The sequence below is a fragment of the Sturnira hondurensis genome, unplaced genomic scaffold, assembly GCF_014824575.4.
Source record: "Sturnira hondurensis isolate 20B ecotype Veracruz unplaced genomic scaffold, ASM1482457v3 Scaffold0000880, whole genome shotgun sequence".
NCBI classification, from domain to species: domain Eukaryota; kingdom Metazoa; phylum Chordata; class Mammalia; order Chiroptera; family Phyllostomidae; genus Sturnira; species Sturnira hondurensis.
In genome coordinates, this window is record NW_028073511.1 from 64307 (window position 1) to 85062 (window position 20756).

The window sequence follows — 20756 nt, forward strand, 5'->3', positions numbered from 1 at the left end:
TCCAGTGGGGAAGGGAGGCATGTGAAACAGAGCTGGAGGCAGAAAAGAAATCCCAAATGACTAAAGTCAAGGATTGTTTATTTATAGCTTTACAAGCAACACTTTTTGTGCGACATCCAGAATCAGGGAAGTTGCTGGTTAATTTTGATCCCAAAATTCTGGAAGTTGTTCGGGAAACTAAGTGCATGATAAAAATGAAGCTGGATGTACCAGAACAGGCAAAGAGATTGCTAAAATTGGAAAGCAAATTGAAAGCAGACAAATTGCATTTGCAGGTAAAGATAATTTATGTTTTCTAATAATTTTTGAAGTAGTTCTTTCTCTTTTTGGCAATAGTATATCATTGTAGTTGTGCTGACATGGCTTTGAGGGAAAGTTTGTTTCTATGTTGATTCTTTATATATTTTCAGCTTTATTGAGGTATAATTGTCAAATAAAGTTGTAAGATATTTAAAGTATACATTGTGATGGTTTGATATACATATACATTATGAAAAGATTCCTTCCATTTAGTTAATTAACACATTCATCTCATATAACACACACACACACACACACACACACTGTTTTTGGGGGGTGGTGGTGGGGAGAACATTTAAGTTCTCTAAGCAAATTTCAATGATATGATACAGTGCTATCACCTACAGTCACCATTTTATACACTAGACCTTCAGACCTTATTTGTCTTGTAGCTGAAAGCTTGTATCCTTTCACCAACCTCTCCCCAGATCCTGGCAAGGACTTACCTACTTTCTGTTTTTACAAGTTTGGCTTGTTTATGTTCCACATGTAAGTGATGTCATGCAGCATTTGTATTTCTGTGTCTGACTTACTTCATTTAGCATGAGGCCTCAAGGTCCATCCAACTTGTGCCAAATGGCAGGATGTCCTTTTTCTCATGGTTGAATAATATCCATTACATGCATATATCTTACATCTTCTTTGTTTTTTCATCCTCTGGCAGACACTTGGGTGTCTCCCTGTCTTGGCTGTTGTGAGCAGTGCTGCAGTGAACGTGGGAGGACAGATATGGCTTTGAGATCTTGGTTTCATTCCCAGGGGATATAGGTACAGACGCGGGATTTGCTGGATCTTAGGGCAGTTCTATTTTTAGTTTTTCAGGAACCTCCATACTGTTTTCCATAGTGACTGCACTAATTTACATTTCCAGGGTTCCCTCTTCTCTACAGCCTTCCCAACACTCATTATTTTTTATCTTTTTTAAAAAAAATTACAGTTTACATTTAATATTATTCTGTATTAGTTTCAGATGTACAGCAAAGGGCTTAGAAAATAATGGACTTTACAGAGTGGTTCACCACTCCTCATTCCCTCTTCAAGTACCCACCTGGCCCCATACGTATTTAGCTCAGTATTATTGACTGTATTCCCCATGCTGTGACCTGCATTTCACTGTGACTTTGATTTGCCTTTCCCTGATGATTTGTGATGTGACCACCTTTTCATGTACCTATGGGCTTTTTGTATGTCAACTTTGGAAAAACGTTCCTCTGCTCATGTTTTAAATGAATTCTTATTTTTATTTTTTGCTTTCAAATTGTGTGAGTTCTTTATATATTTTGGATATTAACCCCTTATCATATATATCATTTGCAAATGTATTTTCCCATTTCATAGGTTGCCTTTTCATTTTGTTGATGATTTCTTTTGCTGCAGAAGCTTTTTAGTTTGATGTAGTTTCCACTTACTTATTTTTGCTTTTGTTGCTTATGCTTTTGATATTAAATAAAAAATCATTGCTAAGACTTATGCCAATAACTTACTTCCTATGTTTTATTCTAGGAGTTTTATAGTTTCAGGCCTTAAATGTAACTCTTTAACGTGTTTTGAGTTGATTTTTATGTATAGTATAAGATAGGTGTCCGGTTTCATTCTTTTGCATCTGACTGTCCTGTTTTTCCAACACCATTTATTGAAGAGACCATCCTTTCCTATTGTATGTTTTTGGCTCCTTTGTACATTCTTGTTCCTTTGTAAATTAATATATATGCATGGGTTTATTTCTGGGCCCTCTACTTTGCTCCACTGTTGATTCCTGATAGAATTAGAACACTGACATTGCAAACAAAAGGAAGGATTGGAGTTGGAAAGCAGAAAGTGAAGAGATTGTTACAATTCAGATTTAGACTTCTGAATAACGACAATGATGCATCACAATTTTAACACATATTCTTGATATTATAATTTTATAGGTTAAGTGCATTCTATTTTATAATATATCTAATTCTAAGGATACGAATAAGATACACCTTCCCCTGGCAACCACCAAATCTACATTTTATCTCTACAGATTTGCCTAATTTGGACATTTGAGACTGGCTTCTTTAACCTAGCATGATGTTTTCAAAGTTTATGTATATTGTTCCATGTATGAGTACTTGATATCTTTTTATGGCCAAATAACATTCCATTGTATAGTTACACCACACTTCAGTTATCCATTCGTCAGTTGATGGATGTTTGGGTTGTTTTCACTTTTTGGCCATTATTAATAATCTGTGAATATTTGTATACAAGTTTTTTGAGACATATGTGATTTTATTCTCTAGGGAAGCAATTTTCAACCTTTTTCAGCCAATGGCACACATAAACTAATTACTAAAATTCTGTAGCACACCAAAAAATATATTTTTTGCCGATCTGACAAAAGGATATGTATAATTTGGATTCATTCACACTAGATGGCTATTGTTGTGTTGGCTGTTGTCATTTTCTTTTATTCGATAATCAAAGGGAAAAGTGATCGGTGCCCCTGACTAAATAGTCAAGCACTGCATGTTTTAAAATTCTTGAGGCACGCGTTGAAAATCGCTGTTCTAGGGGGTGGATACCTGGTAGTGAAATTGCTGGGTTTCAGTCACTTGGTAACTCTATGTTTAACATTGTTACTAACTGACACAGTTTTTTCACAGAGACTACATTGTTTTGTGTTCCTATTAATAGTGCATGAGGGTTTCAGTTTGTCCAAAAGTTCAAAAGTTTTTACTGTCTTTTTCATTTGAACGCCATTTGGATGTGAGGTAGTGTGTCACTGTACTTTTGATTTGCATCTTTTCATGTTGAGCATCTTTTCATGTACATATAGTCCTTTTGTAGATCTTTGGAGAAATGTCTATTCAAATCCTTTGTCCATATCTTAACTGAGTTATTTGCTTTTTTATCACTGAGTTATAAGCGAGGTCTGTCCAGAAAAAGTCCAGCCATCATTAATATAATGAGAATGGTTTGTGAGACATGGATGTAACCTGACAGCCAGGGAGAGTGGACTAGAATGCACATGTGTGAGCAATGACGACTTCACTGACTTCACTGGACTAATCAGTGGGGGAGGTAGATGCTGTTGAGTGAGCGTGTGTACTGTGTGGCTGTCGCATTCAAGATGGCTGAGTGAGTAGAGCAACAGATCTGCATCCAGTTTTGCATTAGGCTCGAACATTCCTCCACGAAAACTGTTCTGGTGATCCAGAAGGCTGTAGCTATGGGCAGCTGGTGATGGGCAGTTTCATCATGACAGCATGCCTGCTCATGTGTCACATTTTGTGCAGAGGTTTTTGGAAAACATCAAACCATCTAAGTGGCTCAGCCCCCTACAGCCCAGATTTTGTACCCTGCAACTTCTTGCTTTTCCCCAAACAAAAATCACCTTTGAAAGGGAAGAGATTTCAGACTGTTGATGAGATTCAGGAAAATACCATGGGGCAGCTGATGGTGATTGGGAGAACTGTGTGAGGTCCCAAGGTGCCTACTTTGAAGGGGACTGAGGCGTCATTGTCCTCTGTACAATGTTTCTTGTATCCTGTATCTTCTTCAATAAATGTCTCTGTTTTTTATGTTACATGGCTGGATACCTTGTGGACAGACCTCATATTCTAGATACAAATATCTTATCAGATAAATTTGAAAATATTTGAAAATATTTTCTCCTATTCTTTGGGCTTTCTTTTCATTTTCTTGGTGGTGTCCTTTGAAGTATATTTTTAATTTTGGTGAAATTCAGTTTATTACTTTTTCTTTTGTCTCTTGTGTTTTTAGTGTTACATCTAAGAAATCTTTACCTAATGCAAGGTCATGAAGATTTTTATGCATATGCTTTCTCCTAAGAGTTTAATAAATTTAGCTGGTATCAAAATAGTATTTAATTGCTGTATTTAAAAAACAGACAAACAAACCTGAGAGGATTGTTGGCATTATGCAAACTTTAGCTTCAACATCAAAAACCCTAGGTTTTTTCTCGGCTAGTTGTGGCTCTGGAGAATTGACTGTCAAAGTGCTGCTGTAAACTGAGGATCCTATCACCTGCATTATGTCCTTCAGGATTTAGTTAGTATCAGATGATATCAGGAGAGTCAAAGTCTTTTGCCAAGTGTCAAGTATACTTAAAAGTTCAACTACAAGTAAAGAAAAAAGCAGGGAAGGAACTAATAACTTCTAAAACCAGTAAGTAAACATTTGAAACAATGTAACATTATTACTTTGGTGGAAGATTACCTTGAACCCGCATCTCCCATTACACAGTGCAATAAATTACAAAATGGCCAAAAATTGATTGTTATGGTTCATGTCTGAAAGATATATAAAAGAAAACAGCGAAACTTATTATTAATTCTGATTGTGTGGACATTGATTTTGATTCAAGAAAACAAGTGTGGCATCAGTGATATGTATGCCTTACTGTGTCAAAGGACAAGCAACAGAAAGAGGAAAATGTGTAATGACAGACATCATGAAAAGATAATTATCCAAGCTATTTAATATAGCATAAATCTATAAAGACAATTAAATAAGGAATATGAAAAATGCAACTATGAAAAGCCCCCTGACTCATTGTTTGAAGGGGATGCTCAGGCACATTACAAATGAGGAGAAAGTACGGTAAATTAGTACAAGTTGAAACGAGCACCCTCTGTCTGGCAGGATTGTGAGGAAACGGGTATTATGAAACCTTGCTGGTGGAATCAAAATACGTCTGTTGTTTTAAAATAAGTTTAAGTAAAACACGCCATTTGACTTTTAACAGGATCTTCTGCAGTACTATGATGAGTTATGTCAGGAAGTGCCTTCTGTGTTTGTCAATCTGATGACACCCAAGATGAAAAAGGTTGGTAATGCTGATGCTTTACACTGATTATTTCTTGCCATTTTCTTGCCATTAGATTATGGATTTTAGAACCTCTGTTTTTTGCCTAGACCCTCTATCTTTCTAGTTCAACTTTATAGCTCTATTATTGCTACAGAATGGTTTCTTGTGTAAGTTTTGTTGCTTTTGCGGAACAACTAAATCTAAATAATTAGCATTTTCTAAGAAAGCACGATTGCTTCACAGGTGGCCAAAGCTGATTACTAAAAACCAAAAAATCACCTTTGCTAAGTATAATGGGGGAGAAATATAATTAAGGAAATATTACCTATAATTTTTCCAAGCAATAAAAGAAAGCCTTTCTAATAAATGCAGATGCTTATGTTAATAATGGAAGCTTTGTTTTTCTTTTTCTAGGTGGAATCTGTGTTGAGACAAGGGCTCACAATATTAACATGGTCATCTTTAACACTAGAAAGCTTCTTTCAAGAAGTTGACTCAGTTTTGGATATGTTCAATCAACTTTTAAAGAAGGTAAAATAGATAAATGTTAAAAAACTACCCACATGGATACTCAGGCTATGAGTAACAGTTTAATGACCTATGAAAGCCCTTTGAAAGCTCTGACTTTTTACTAAAAATAATCCATTAACTTAAAAAATAATGCTTTATATTTCTCTAACTACTTTGAGCCCTTTTCATTTAGGGTTGCCTGTTGTTTCTGAATTACCTTGCCTTTGATATGTTAAAATGATGGCTCAACTCCACAATGTATTTTAGAAAATGGGATAATTGTAGACTGTGGAAGATGGCAGAACAGAGTGCCCAAATACTCCTGCATATAGTATTAGTTAAATGAGGCAGGCATCTAGTTGGCCACTGTCTGTTGATTTATGACATGTTTGCTACATAGAACATGCATACCATTTTTAGTGGCGGCAGCATGGTGTAATTGTCAGAACTTAGAGGCTTGGGATTTGCATTTGTCTAGGGAGGGGTCTCTGCCTCTCATTAGGTATGTGTTTCTCCCCAGGTTACCTTACATCTCTGAGCGTTGCTTTCTTTCACTGTGAAACAGGGATAGTGACAATTCATGGGCTCGAATGGGGATTCAAAAGAGAATATATATGGTACACATTATTGCTCAATAAAACTTTAGTTCCATGTCAAGCTTTCTTTGCAGATATAATTCTAAAATTTCCACCAAATTATGCTGGGCTCTGGAGGCAAGTTTCTAGATATAGCGCTCTAAATTAGTTTATAAATCGAGTACATTTTGGATGAAAGAAGAGTTTTCTTTCACATTTTGTCTTGTTGGTAGATCAGTGACTTGTGTGAGATGCATATTGATACAGTTCTAAAGGAGATAGCCAAAACTGTGTTAATTTCTCTGCCTGAAAGTGGTGCTACCAAAGTAGAAGACATGTTGACGCTCAATGAGGTATGCATTTATATATATTTTTAATCATACAAATGCTCATTTTAATCATAAACCTAAAATATAAAGTTACCCTCTAAAAGTAGAAATTGGTGTCAGTTGCATTTAGATGTCCTAGCTGTTCTGGAACATTCTCAGCTCCGAAGAGGTACAGGCTTCAACAGTTCCAGCCGGTGACCACACTCCAGACATTATTCTACCAATGTCCCGACTTCCTGCTGGGTTCTGTCAGTGCTTCACTGCTCTTCTTCCTCTGCGCAGGCTCCCGGGACAGTACCATCCATTCTCATGGCTTTAACTACCGCAGACTTCCCCTTCCTGTCACCCAGATATCTGGGAGCCATCAGGACTCCTTTCGGTTACACCCACCCTGCTGGTTTGAGTCTTGCCATTGTCTTTCCAAGACAACCAAGGGTAGCTCCATCTCAAGGGGCCCAGTTAGCCTGTGAAAAACAGGTACCTTTGCCCCTCTTTCTATGAAAGTGAAATTTTTTCTCAGAACACCTCTTTTTGCCTTCAGGTATTGGGATACCCAGTCAGCCTCTTGCCTAGGGACTACTTAGGCATGGGCCAGCACTGCCCTGTGTCCCCAAATTCTAGAGGACAGGGATCAAGGTCTCTGAGTAGTTTATTATTATTATTTATTGTTGTTTTCTGAGTAGTTTTTTCTAAAGTTCCCTACACTTATTTCTCGAAGTCTACTAGTGATCAGGCTTGCCTTCTGTAACCTCAGGGTGGGCAATGGGCTGAAGTTTGCCTTCTCCGCCACCTTTTAAGAACTGCTTTTCATAATATGAGGGATCTTAAAATCCTTTGTTCTCAGTGTTGGGGCCTTGACTGTAATGGACACAGTGCTGAGAGCCCCATTTTAACATTTTGTTCTCGGAGTATGCAAATTTGAAATGCTTTTATCTTCCTACTTTTTTTGGCCATTACAAATAATGCTGCTATGAACATAGTGTACACGTTTCTGTGAGGATAAGTGATCATCTTTCATGGGTATAAACCTGGGAGTGGGATTACTAGGTTGTATGTTAACTACACTTTTAACCTTTTTTAAAAAGATGATTTGAAACTCCAACTTTTATATATTTTTGAAGATTTCATTTATTTATTCTTAGAGGGAAGGGAGGGAGAAAGGGAAGGGGGAGAAACATCAACCAGATGCCTCTTGCATGCCCCTCACTGGGAACCTGGCCCGAAACCCAAGCATGTGCCCTGATCAGGAATCAAACTGGAGACCCTTTGGTTCGCAGACTGGCACTCAATCCACTGAGCCACATGAGCCAAGGCCACTTTTAACCTTTTGAAGAGCTGTCAGACTATGTTCCAAAGTGGCTGCGTTATTTTACCTTCCCACTAGCCTGTACAGAGTTCCAATTTCTCCATACCTTGTCAACACTTAATATCGTTGCCATCCTGGTGGCTGTGAAGTGTGTCTTACTGAGATGTTGATTTGCATTTCCCCAGTGACTAGTGATGTTGAACCTTTTGCTGTGTGCTTATTAACGTATGGTATACTTTCCTTCAGAAATGTCTATTTTTTGATTTGTAATTATTTTTATATGTTCTAGATACTAGTCCTTTATCAGATATATGTTTTGAATTTTTTCTTCCATTCTGTGGTTGTCTTTTCACCTTGTTGATGTTGTCTTACAAATTCCAAAAGTTTTAAAATTTTGATGATGTCCAATTTATCTTATTTTTCTTTTGTTGCTTTGTTTGGGTATTATAGCTAAGAAAACTTTGCCTAATCCAAGATTATGAAGTTCTATGACTATCTTTTTTTGAGTTTTACTGTTTTAGCTGTTGCATTTAGGTCTATGATTCATTTTGAGTTAACTTTTGTATATGATACAAGGGAAGGATTCAATTTCATTCCCTTGCAAGTGGATATTCAGTTGTCCTAGCACCAGTTGTCAAATTTAATTAACTTTATTTTTATATGGTATTGGAAACATACAGAAGAATTTATGTGTTATCATCTCATTTATTCTTGTGGGCACATTGTTTTAAAAAGACTTCTTTGTGTGTGTGTTTTGAGATATCTGCCCAAGTAAACATGTGTCTTCAGTCTGTTATGTTTTATTTGTAGTGTGTGGTTCTTAGGGGATTTCAAAGCAAATGGGCGGGGAGGAGGGTGATTGTGTAAACCTGTGTTTACATGTGGTCAGTCAGCTGGGATTAGCTGGAAGTGTCTACTTGCTTAAAACTCATTTTTCCTGCTAGACTGGAGTGGTTCTTAGCCACCATTATCATTGCACTGTTTAATACTGTGTTGACTAATTAGGCAAGATGGAAGGAGTGAATGCTGGAGCAAAATCAGGAAAGTTGGTAGGGATTCAGACTATCAGAGAATGTCTTCAGGGAGGAAGAGGAGGAAACCATTTCCCATGAGACTGGCAAAAGATGAGAATGGGTTTAGATACAGATGAGGTTGTATAAATAAATGGGAGCAACAAACTTAGAAGTATCTCTCTCAGTTGAGTAGCCAAGAAAGGAACATGAGGGCAGCATGGAGAAGATGGGACCTCGTGAGGCTTGTCGAGAGAGGTTTGCATAGAGAGGCTTCTGTTCCTTCTCAGAGGTGGGTTGGCAGGCCCCACCTAGCTGCTCCCACTGCTTTTCTCTTTTCTGGAACGTATGATGTTGCGGGTATGTCAAAAGGCCTGTTCAATGTATCTGCCGATTTTCTTTTTTAAATGTGGCTAGTCTTTAACTTCTTCCTAAAGCCTCCTCTTCTGACCATTAAAAAAGATTCAGAAAGGCACAGCACAGGCTTTCAGAATCAGTCAAAGTTGGTCTCAAAACTCCATTTTTACCACTGACCATGTGACCTTGATCAAATTTCTTATTCTTCTGAGCTCCCGTTTTCTCAGCTGTGAAATGAGGACAATAATACTACCTATCCCAAGAGGTTGGCAGTAATTAAATAAATTAATACACACAAAGCTCTTACATTTTGATGCCTGGAATCCAACACCATACTCACTTAAAAACCTCATCTCATTTGAATGTCAGTAACACTTTAGATTGTCCTTTTGTAAACCATTTCTTACTTTAAACTTTTAACGTTCTCACCTCTTCACTTCTTTAGTTTTTTTCCCCATCATATAAATGTGAATATGGATGTCTGTGTGTGATTGAATCAGATAATTGTAAAAAACTGAATTTCTCTTTTTTCTCCTGTTCTTGGTGTGGGCCTTAGCAGCTGTCTTCAGTCACTGACAGTTTCGGATCTGAAACATTATGCTGTTGGCAACTGTCTCCAGTTATTTTCAAGTGGTGTTAGTTATAGCTTTATTAATAGTTTTCACAGTATTTTTAAATTATCTGGAAATTAATAAGTCATTTCTTTGTTTAATAGACATATACAAAAGAATGGGCCGAGGTTCTAAACCATAAAAGTAAGCATGTGGAGGAAGCTGTCAGAGAACTTATATCAATATTTGAAAGTATTTATGAAGTTAAAAACAGTGGGAAAAATAAACAGGCACCAGGTAATTTCACTGGCTATAATGTTTGAATCATAATAGTTACAGATATGTTCGCAAGTAGACACCTTCTGGTTACCAGATACCCAAATCCAGACTCTTAGAAGGAAAGCAGAGCAGGTGTTCAGCACAAGCCACGTTGTTTGCATGCATGCTCATTCAGGCAGGCACAGTGAACCCTTTCTGTTAGTTAGAGCAGCCATTTTCAACCGATGGCAAGAGTCTTTAAAACATGCAATACTTGACTATTTATTTTTAGTTTTATTTTACTTTTGTTGTTGTTCAAGTACTATTATCTCCATTTTCACCCCACCATACACCCCCACTATTTAGTCAGGGGCACTGACCTCTTTCCCTTAGGTTGTCAAGTAAAAAAAAAAAAAAAACAACCAACACAACAATAGCCATCAGTATGAATGAATCAAAATTATACGTACTTTTGATCAGATCAGCAAAATACATATTTTTGGTGTGCCACAAAATTTAAGTAATTAGTTTATGTGTACCATGAAATGAAAAAGGCTGAAAATTGCTTAGTTAGAGATGGTGGGAACCCTTCTGAAATCCAAGTTCCCAGATTCCAACCAAGGATCAACTTTGCAGGCAGACCTTTCCATGGATAGCAGTCTCAGGTCTGCTATGTTCTCATTCTCTCTCTCTCTCTCTCTCTCTCTCTCTCTCTCACACGCACACACACACACAGCCTTCTAAAAGGCCTGGAGACATTTTTGGTTGTCACACAGCAAGGGGAGGTGCTACTGACTTCTAGTGGGTAGAGACTAAAGGTGCTGCTGAACATTCTAAATGCTCAGGACAGCCCCCAGCAGCCAGACTGTCAATAGTGCTGATGGTGAGAAACTCTGAGCTTAAACAACTAGCCATAGCATGTCTTCTTTAGCTTAGAGTTTTCCCGCTTAGTTTAATTAGTTTTCCTCAGAAGTGTAAAAACACAAAAATATCTATTCATTAAGTTATAAAACTCAAAAAGTAAATATTTTAGAAAGATAGTATGTAAAACCCTCCTTAAGTATTTCTTAATTCTAGATACTAACATATATTTTAAAGAGTATATTTCTCAGTGGAATAATGATTCTTTTGAAATGGGTGATTTAAATTGCATTCAAGAATAATTCCTACAGAAACAAATTTTAAATTTTTAAATTAAGAACATTTTAAGAAAGAATTTTAAAATTCTTTAAATTTGAAAAGAAGTTTAGATCATATATACTAAATCAAATGCTTAACATGAAATGTTATGTATTTTTTGTCTTTTCTCTAGAGCAGAGGAAACATGTTGTTTTTGGAAGTGAATCAGAAGAGGGTGAAAACACTGATTATGAGACTAATATTGTGACTGAGGTTGCTGTCAATGATAAAGAGGATGAGTTTAAAAAGGTATTTGTTGTGACACAACATTACTGTACTTCACAGGATTATGCTCCGTAGGATTGTAGATGACCCTGAATGGTGCTTTGTTCAGGAGGTTCTGCAACCATCCTATGTGGATGTACAACTAATGTGGATGTATAACAAAATCCAAAAAATATAATTTCCAATTCTGCACTGTAGAACCTGACAAAATATGGCAGTCCTTACAGTTTTCTCCAACATCATCAACTTTTTATGTAATCTTTCAACTACATGTATGTAGTTATCTTCCCCTATTATAATTGACCATGTTTTCTTATACAGTAAATGCCTCTTCTGGGATTGTAGTGTCAGTCTGTTTGACTCAATGGAGAACTTTTTTCTCAGTTATTGTTTTTAATAGTGTTACCTGTATTGCAGACATTGATTTTGATTCAATCAGGGCCCAGGGATCCACATTTTTAACTAGCACCATGAATAGCCTGTAGACTCTTCCCTGGGAGAGACCCTGAGTGGGCAGGTTTTCACACTGTGTTGAGAAGTGTTGAAATAAAGGCTTCTTTCTCCTTCTGCCTCAGCCTTCTGGCCACGCATCACTGCTGAGTGCCACTGCCACATCTGTGCTCTGTCCTGCTTCCCTGCCCCTGTCAGTCTTCTTCTAATTCATGATACTTATCTTCACTCTCTCTATTTTACATTCTTTTACACTCTTGAACATACACTATTTAGGAGGTGACTGCACTGATGCAGCTCCAGGTAATCCCCCAATTGGGAAGGATCTGGTGGCACTCAGGCTTACTCTATAGACCCCAGCCCGAGTTGAAGGGAACACAACTGGAAGAAAAGAGTACTGGAAGAAATAAATGCCACACATTGGTTACACTTTCACCTCTTTGCTCAAGGATGATATCAGCGATTGATGGGGAAACACTGTCCTGCTGAGTCTAGATTTTAGCTTTGGATTTCTTCTAGAACCACGCGCCAGGTTGCCATTAGCAATTGTTTGGAGTCAGTGGGAGAGGGGCAGGTATTCCCATGCCAGCAACTCTTCTCTTCCAGTTGCATTCCCTTCAACTCGGGCTGGGGTCTGTAGAGCAAGACTGAGTGCTACCAGATCCTTTCCAGTTGGGGGATTACCTGGAGCTGCGGCGTCAGTGCAGTCACCTCCTAAATAGCCTCTGCCTCTCAAATCCACCTTCCACATTGCTGTCAGAATGCTCTATCTAAGGTAAATATCTGACCATGTCACACTTGCTGAGCCTCCCTTCTGACCCAACTCAACCCAACTCAACCCAACTCAACCCAGCTGAACCCAGCTCACCCACCCAGTCACAGAGGGGTGACTGGGTGTAGAGTGGAGAGGCATAGTATGGGCAGAGACTGGCCTCTGGATATGTAAGCAAGATGTGGTGCCTAGACCACTGTCCAGGCTCAATACTTGTCCTGCGCTCTGACCAGTAAACTTGCTACTTCTCTGCAGGCAAAGAGGGGCTTGGAGAGAGGGGCAAACTATGGTCCCAAGACAGTGCAGGTTTCATGCCGTATACATTGGTGTTGTACATTTTGAAATATGTTTCTGTACCATGCTACACTTTTTAAGGATGGTGACTACATATCCTTTTATGCCTATACCCTTAAGCATTGAGAAGTGCACCACACTTAATAAATGCCTCAGTTTTGTTGAGTGAATTACTGAGTATTGAGCAAACTATGATTATTTTGAATAAGCTACTTGAATATTTCAGCTTTTCAGTAAGTCCTTGTGGTTTTCTAGATTGTTTATGGAAGCAAACTTTTCATTATTCTTTAAAAAATAAGCAAGTAATTAGGGTTGGATTTTCTATAATATAATTGAAATTGTATAGTTCATTATTTTTTATCTTTCACATGACACTTCTAATATTCTTGCTTTGGGTGTGTTAAGAGTTTTTGTATTTTTTTATACCAAATGTAATATAATTTCTTGTTACAGGAATGTAAAGAGGTCTATGCTTTCTTCTCTCATCAATTACTAGATAGTCTTCAAAAAGCTACACGATTATCTTTGGACACAATGAAAAGAAGAATATTTGTTGCAAGGCAAGTTGAAAATACGCTAAATATGTCTGGTAATACTGCCATAACATAATGCTAATAAGAGCACCTCTTTTTATTAAGTTAAAATTTAAAAATTTTAAAATATAGCATTGATGAAAAGACTGTATGAAAGCATAAGGGTAATATTGCAAGAACAGTGATCAAATGAACAACCAAGTTCTTAGCAACCAGGTCAAGATGAAGAACACTGAACACAGCCAATCCCCTTGCAGGTCCTCTCCTGCCTCACCCAAAGGTAACTACTATCCTGAACTTGATGCTTATCGTTGTCTTGGTTTTCCTTAGAGTTTACCATGTATTTGTATTCCCAAACAATATATTACTTACTTTTGCTTGTTTCGGACTGAATTCACCATTATGTTTTTTAGATTAATCTATGTTGATATAATTTATTTTCACTTCTATGTAGTTGGAGCATGCCCAATCTGTTTTTCTGCTCTACTAGTGATGGTCATTTGGATTGTTCCTGGTTTGGACTATTTTGAATAAAACCTCTGTGAACATTTCTGGTACCTTTCTCCTGCTCCACGTGCAAAGGGTGTAATGGCTGGGCTCTAGCTGTTAATGCCTCACTTTACCAGGCAACGTCTAGCATGAGAGTCCCATTGCTCCTCACCTGTGCACAAAGTTGGTGTTGTCAATTTGAAAAGTCTTGCCGGCATAGTGGGTATGCAATGGCTTCTCATTGGAATTTCAGTTATCATTTTTCTGGTTACTGATGAGGCTGAACATATTTTTATGTTTATTAGCTGTTTGTGCTTTCTCTTCCTTAAAATTTGTGTTTTCCTTCCCTTCACTTCCCTCTGTTTAACTGCCCTCTCTGCTTCTCCTCCTCCTATTTTTTCCTCTTCCTCCCCATCTCCTCCTCTTCCAATCCATTGGATTGGATTCATTTGTCAATTCTCTCAACATATTAATTTGTTGATGATAATATAGCAAATGTCTTCTCTCAGTTGTGGCCATCTTTTCATTCTCTTTATGGTATCCTTTGCTGGGTTTTAAAATATTCAAGTTATTCAAGTTTGTCAGTCTGTTCTTTAAAATATTCATTTATCAATCTTTTTCTTAGTAATTTGTGATTTTCTTATGTATTTTAAAAGAAATATTTCCCACTTCACTATGTCCTCTAAAATTTTTTAGTTTTATCTTTTACCTTTAGTGATTTAATCCACATGGTATTGATTTTTGTATTTAGTGTGAGGTAGGAAACCAGGATATTTGTTTCCATAGTTAATTAACCAACCAAAAGTTGTTGAAAATTATTTTTTCTCTTGGGAAGATTATTTAGATTACATTGGATCTGTAACAAATTTGGAGACAATTAGCTTCCTTACAGTAGTGAGTCTTCCATCCAGAGTCATGGATTACCAGAATCATGGATTTGCCTTTAATATTTTTCAGTGAAATTCTCTGTCAGTGTGAAAGTCTTGCACATTTTTGTCAGATTTATTCCTTGGATTTTTATTGCCAAAACTCCCTGTGTGACTGTAAACTTGTCAGATTTTCCTTCTGTTTTAGTCAGTTCTTGTTTCATATATTATAAAGCTATACCATTAGGTATATACAAAGTCATAGTAGTTAGATCTGCTTAGAGAACTGCTCCTTTTATTTTTAGTTGGTGAACCTCTTTATGCATATTAATCGTGATTCATCATGTTCTTTTTAATCTGTCATTAATTTTACTTTCCCAGCATTTTTTGTGTATCTTTTTTATCTCTTCGTTTAAACCTTACTGTGCAGTTTTTCTTTTACCTCTTAAAATCATCATATACATGATTGTTTTTATTCAATCTGATTATCTCAATTTTTAAAAAAAATAGAGCTTAGTCAGTTTACATTTACTGTGGTTTTTTGATATAGTTACAGTTAATCATGTATGACCTTTTATTTTGATGTATGAGGGGTAAACTCTCTTATTTTTCATTTTAACTAAAAATGCCATGTTTACTTTCCTACTTTCATGACAAGTTTGGCTAGGTAAAAATTTTTAGTTTGTCTCCCAGCACTTTGAAAGTCCTTCTTCATTTTTTTCTGATGTTTGTTACTGATGAGGAGTCTAAGGAGTCAGTTTAAGGGGAGATGGTATTTTATCCTTGATGTTCTGTAGTTCTTCCCCCTGTGAAGAGTTGTCTATATTTAATCCTGCTTTGCTCTCAGAGTACACTTTCTATTGAGTGCATATAGTGTTCCTTAATCTTGAAAATCCCCAGCTACTTCCTCTTCAGTTATTACTTTTGGGATATTCTCTTCTTATCGAACTCCTAGTAGCTGAACATTGAATGGATTGAGCACATAATTTATTCTTCCAACTAGGACACTCTTTTAGTGTGGGACATGACCTCAGGTGACCTGTTGGGACGGACTTAACCCAAAACTGTCCTGGGCACAATGGATGTGTGGTCATCTCAAATGTTGGGTCCTCTCCTCTCTATGTCCTAACTACTCTGTCACACATTTGGTCTTTTTGCATTTCTGGGCTACATTGTGGGCAAGTATCTCGTATAAGGTGATTTCATCCATTACATCTTTAAAAAAATTTTTAATTGTTCAAGTACAGTTTTCTGCTTTCTGCCTTTTTCTTCCATCCTAGCCCACTCCCCCAGCCCTCCCCACCTCCTTCTCATTTCTACCTCCCCCCCCCCATTTTTGCTCATGTATCCTTTATACTTGTTCCTGCAAACCCTTCCCCTTTTCCCATAGAATTCCCTCCCCTCCCCATTCTGGACACTGTCAGCCTGTTCTGTATTTCAGTGTCTTTGGTTATATTTTACTTGTTTGTTTGTTTGTTTTGTTGATTAGGTTCCTGTTAAAGGTGAGATCATATGGTATTTGTCTTTCACTGCCTGGCTTATTTTGCTTAGCATAATGCTTTCCAGTTCCATCCATGCTGTCACAAAGGGTGAGAGCTCCTTCTTTCTTTCTGCTGCATAGGATTCCATTGTGTAAATGTACCATAATTTTTGATCCATTCATTTACTGATGGGCACCTAGGTTGCTTACAACACTTGGCTATTGTAAATTGTGCTGCTGTGAACATTGGGGTGCATAGGTTCTTTTGTATTGGTGTTTCAGGGTTCTTAGGGTATAGTCCTAGCTATAATCCTTGGACTATAGTCTTCCACTATAGTCCAAGTGGAATTGCCGGGTCAGAAAGCAGATTCCTTTGTAGTTTTCTTAGAAAATTCCATACTGTTTTCCATAGTGGTTGTACCAGTCTGCAATCCCACCAACAGTGAATAGGGTCCCCCTTTCCCCACAACCTCTCCAGCACTTGTTGTTTATTGCTTTGTTTATGATAGCCATTCTGACCAGTGTGAAGTGATATCTTATTGTAGTTTTAATTTGCATCTCTCTGATAGCTAGCGATATTGAGCATCTTTTCATGTGTCTCTGGATCCTCTGTATGTCCTCCTTGGAGAATTGTCTGTTTAAGTCCTTTGCCCATTTTTTAATTGGGTTAGTTGTCTTCTTAGAGTCAAGTCATGTGAGTTCTTTATATATTTTGGAGATTAAATGCTTGTCTGAGTCATCTATTGCATCTTAAATATTTCAATTGATACTTTTTCTTATCCTTTGGGTGTTGTGTCATTCCTTTTTAAGTTTAGCAATTCTTTATTATCATTGTTCTGGAAGATAGTCTTCATTTGTATCTTTGAACATTGTCATTACACTTATTTTAGAGTTCATCATACTTCTCTACATTGAATTTTATCCGAAGCGAGATGCTGGTTCAAAAAAAGGGGAAAGATTTATACGATTTGAAGAGAAACCAGAGTATAAGATGCTGGTTCAATTACTGGTATTTTAGTTCTCTTTCTTACTGTTAGGCATAGTTATGCTTATTGGGATTTTAATTTCTAAGTCGTTTTGACTCAGATTTTTTTTTTAGTGTTTGTCTTTCTTTCCCTCTGTCCTTATCTAGGAGTTTTACTCTTGTCTTTACATCACCCTTGGAACCTTGAACACAGAGCCAGGTTTAATGGGTTTACAGTTCCTGCCCCGTGAATAGATACGAGGATGTGGTGGGTTCAGCACGGAGCACACAAGGGCCTGGCTTAGGCATGCTGTGGCTCTGCTTCTGTCAGCCCAGGCCCGCATCTTCCGGAAAAACTGTAGCTGTAGGCAGTAGGCTGTATTCATAAGTGGAAGTGTAGTTTTCTGGTGATGACAGCATTTCTTGCTTGGAAAGTTGACATTTATTATAATTTTGTCTGGGATGGGGACAGAGGTCAAGGCAAAGGGAGATAACCAATCTGATTTGCAGCTCTGATCTGTGTCCTTCATTGCTTGCACTCATGTGTTTGTATATTTGTACTTATATCTGAGTATGAGTGATATTGTTTAAAAAGAAAGTTTCTGGAAAGCTTTGACATAAAACCTCCTGTCTAATCTTATTAAAAAGTATATATAAAAAAGTATAAGGGTCTGGCAGAAGTAATGCCTGCTTGAGTGTGGTTGGTAGGGTAATACTATGGGTGTAATAATTTATAGTTTTAATTTGAATATTTCACCCAAAATGTCATATGATGTGCTTGAGTGTGATATTATTATGTTAAAGAATTACACACTTATGATTTTGTAGTAAAAGATTTTGTAATAAAAAAGGGTGTTGTTTGTGCTGGACCCTACATTAAGGCATATGCTTTTTGTTGGTACATTTTGTTGGTGATCTTTTTTTCCCAGCCCCATAAGACCCGTTATGAGGCTAGGAAAAAATTGTTTTAGTAAACATTATTAATTACAAAGAGAGAATAGCATTAAAATACTAGAAAAGGTCTATGAGACTTAATATTTTATTTCTAAGAGTATTAAATCACTGTGTTTTCTTAGTTCTTTGAAGTTTATACTTTCATTATAAATAACATTTTCTTCATGTAATTCAGTATTTTGAAAATGGTCTTTATTTTTTATGACTGAGTGTTATAGCTAAGCAAACTATTTATGAACTTATAGGTTAAGGTTTATCAGCTAAATGTCTATCTTATTACAGTCTGTATGGACGAAAGCAGTCAGATGATGTTATTTCCTTTATAAAAACTGAAGTACATCTTGCAATTCCTAATGTGGTAAGTATTATTAAATATTCAAATTAACACAATAATATTTTGGTAATGTATTTAAGGAGTGTAGCATTAGAACTGAACCTTCATTGATGGTAACCTCTTGGTCCTATGTATTCTTTTATTTCACCTTACTATTTAACAACAATCAAAATATTATGATTAATATCTTACAAAAATTGCTCTGCATAGCATATGGTGTACTGAGGGTTGGTATAACAGTTGAGTATTCAGCCATCTATTCAGCTATCAGTTAGCAAGTGTCCTAAATATCTTGCTTTTTCTTGCTTTTAACATTAAATTATCTAAATAAGACTATGTCAGAAGTCAAAATCCCTACCCCAAACACTTGACTATGAGGAAACCCACTTAGGATGCAGAATAGAAAGCAAGAGAGAGGAAGCCTATTCCCTGAGCACTACGAAACCCTGTGCCTTCTCACGGATCGTGTCTCAACCACCCCAGCTGCATATTGGTATCTCGAACCTAAAGCCACACAGGATGACTGAGGTGCATCCTGTGAGGGGCCAAGGGATAAGGCCAGGCATGGCCATCTGTGACTCACCTAAAGCCGTATCTACACAGTCTGGCCTCCTGGAGGGTAGCTCCTTTGTTTATTTGGCACAGTTCAGACAGCTGATGTCAGACTCTTGGCATCATAGCTCCTTCACTTATTTTGCTTTGTTAACATCCAACACACCGTCCACAATTTTTGGCTGTATCCAGCCAACCTCACAGGGAAAGAATGGTAAGTACTATTTCACCTGCTTGCCTGTGGGAACTGGTAGAATGGGAAAACCTCAGATAGAGAAAGTCTTCATGCAGTTTGTACTTCCCTCACATCCTCCCCTGAGAGCAGCTTTTCCTGGGCCAGCTGAGGCTGTTCTCACTGGTGGGAGGCAATGGGAGTGGTGAGCATCAGAGGGATGGATTTTATGTACCAGCAGAACCAGGGACTTGTTTCTTCTTTTCACAGGTAATGGTTCCGAGTTTGGATGACATTCAACAAGCCATTAACCGTATGATCCAGTTAACCCTGGAGGTCAGCAGAGGTGTAGCTCACTGGGGGCAACACCCGACCCGTCACATCAAGCCCCTCATCACCAGTACCAGCCGTACCACTAATGAACTGACCCATCCAAGCACAGGGAAACAGTTGAAGAAGGAAGAAAGTAAGAATGTTAAAGCAAACCTGAGATCAATAGAATCTTAGAATTACAACAATTAATAAGTGCTCTCTCTGATTCTTCCTGGGTCTGACAATACTATAAATATTTTTAAAAGTCATTTTATGTTTATTTGTTAAGTTTTACATTTAAAAAACTAGTGCTCTCTATCCTCCATCTTAAATATTACATGCATATATTTGTTTCCTGATTTTGGTCATGGGTGAATAAGGATTTTTATCACAGTTCTACTATCATAATTTTAGATTCAAAGTTAAAAATGAAAATAAGAACATTGTATTTGGTCTCATAAACTTAGTTTGCTGGAACATGGTCCTTAGATGGTTTGGGTCATATGTTCCTTGGGCATAAAGTAATATGAGCTATTCCCTTAAGTAATTACCAGCATGATATGATGCTGACCCAAAATTCCAGGGACATTTTTGGATATTGTCTTGTATAGAAAGTCAAACAACTATTACTAATAATTTCCGCCTCCTCATCCTTCTTTTTCTCTTTCTTCCTCCCCTTTCCTTCTTTTCCTCTTCTTCTTTGTTCTTTGCTGATCTGCCACATTTTAAAATTTTTGTTTACTTTTTATGAAAATTTTATATATTTAAGGTATGCAACATGATATTTTAAAAATATATATACATTGTGAAATGATTACCACAATCAAAGTAATCAGCATATTCTGCCTCTCCCATAATTACCATCTTTTTGTGTGTATGTGGTGAGAACACTTGAGATCTATTCTCTTAGCAAATTTCAAGCACACAATACATTATTATTTACTATAGTTACTATGCTACATTAGGTCTCCAGAACTTACTCACCTTATAACTGAAAGTTTGTATCATTCGACCAGTATCTCCCTTTTCCTCCACTCCCCAGACTCTGGTAGCCACTATTCTACTCTGTGAAACTATGAGTTTGAGTTTTTTTACAATGAAATATTATTCAGCCTTGAAAAGAAGGAAGCCTGCCATTGGTGACAGCATGGATGAATCCAGAGGACATTATGCTAAGTGAAAC

At 37.2% G+C, this 20756-nt stretch overlaps 1 protein-coding gene across 1 annotated transcript in view; it reads left to right on the forward strand.

Annotated features, from left to right (window-relative positions):
- The window catches only part of DNAH8 (dynein axonemal heavy chain 8), a 303075-nt gene that overhangs the window by 42958 nt on the left and 239361 nt on the right, over window positions 1-20756 (forward strand). The window contains exons 15-23 of the mRNA XM_037051914.1: window positions 88-275; window positions 5039-5119; window positions 5516-5632; window positions 6420-6539; window positions 9904-10036; window positions 11310-11425; window positions 13371-13477; window positions 18486-18561; window positions 19532-19727. Of these exons, the coding sequence (XP_036907809.1) occupies window positions 88-275; window positions 5039-5119; window positions 5516-5632; window positions 6420-6539; window positions 9904-10036; window positions 11310-11425; window positions 13371-13477; window positions 18486-18561; window positions 19532-19727 (1134 nt within the window). The remainder of the gene's footprint in view (window positions 1-87; window positions 276-5038; window positions 5120-5515; window positions 5633-6419; window positions 6540-9903; window positions 10037-11309; window positions 11426-13370; window positions 13478-18485; window positions 18562-19531; window positions 19728-20756) is intronic.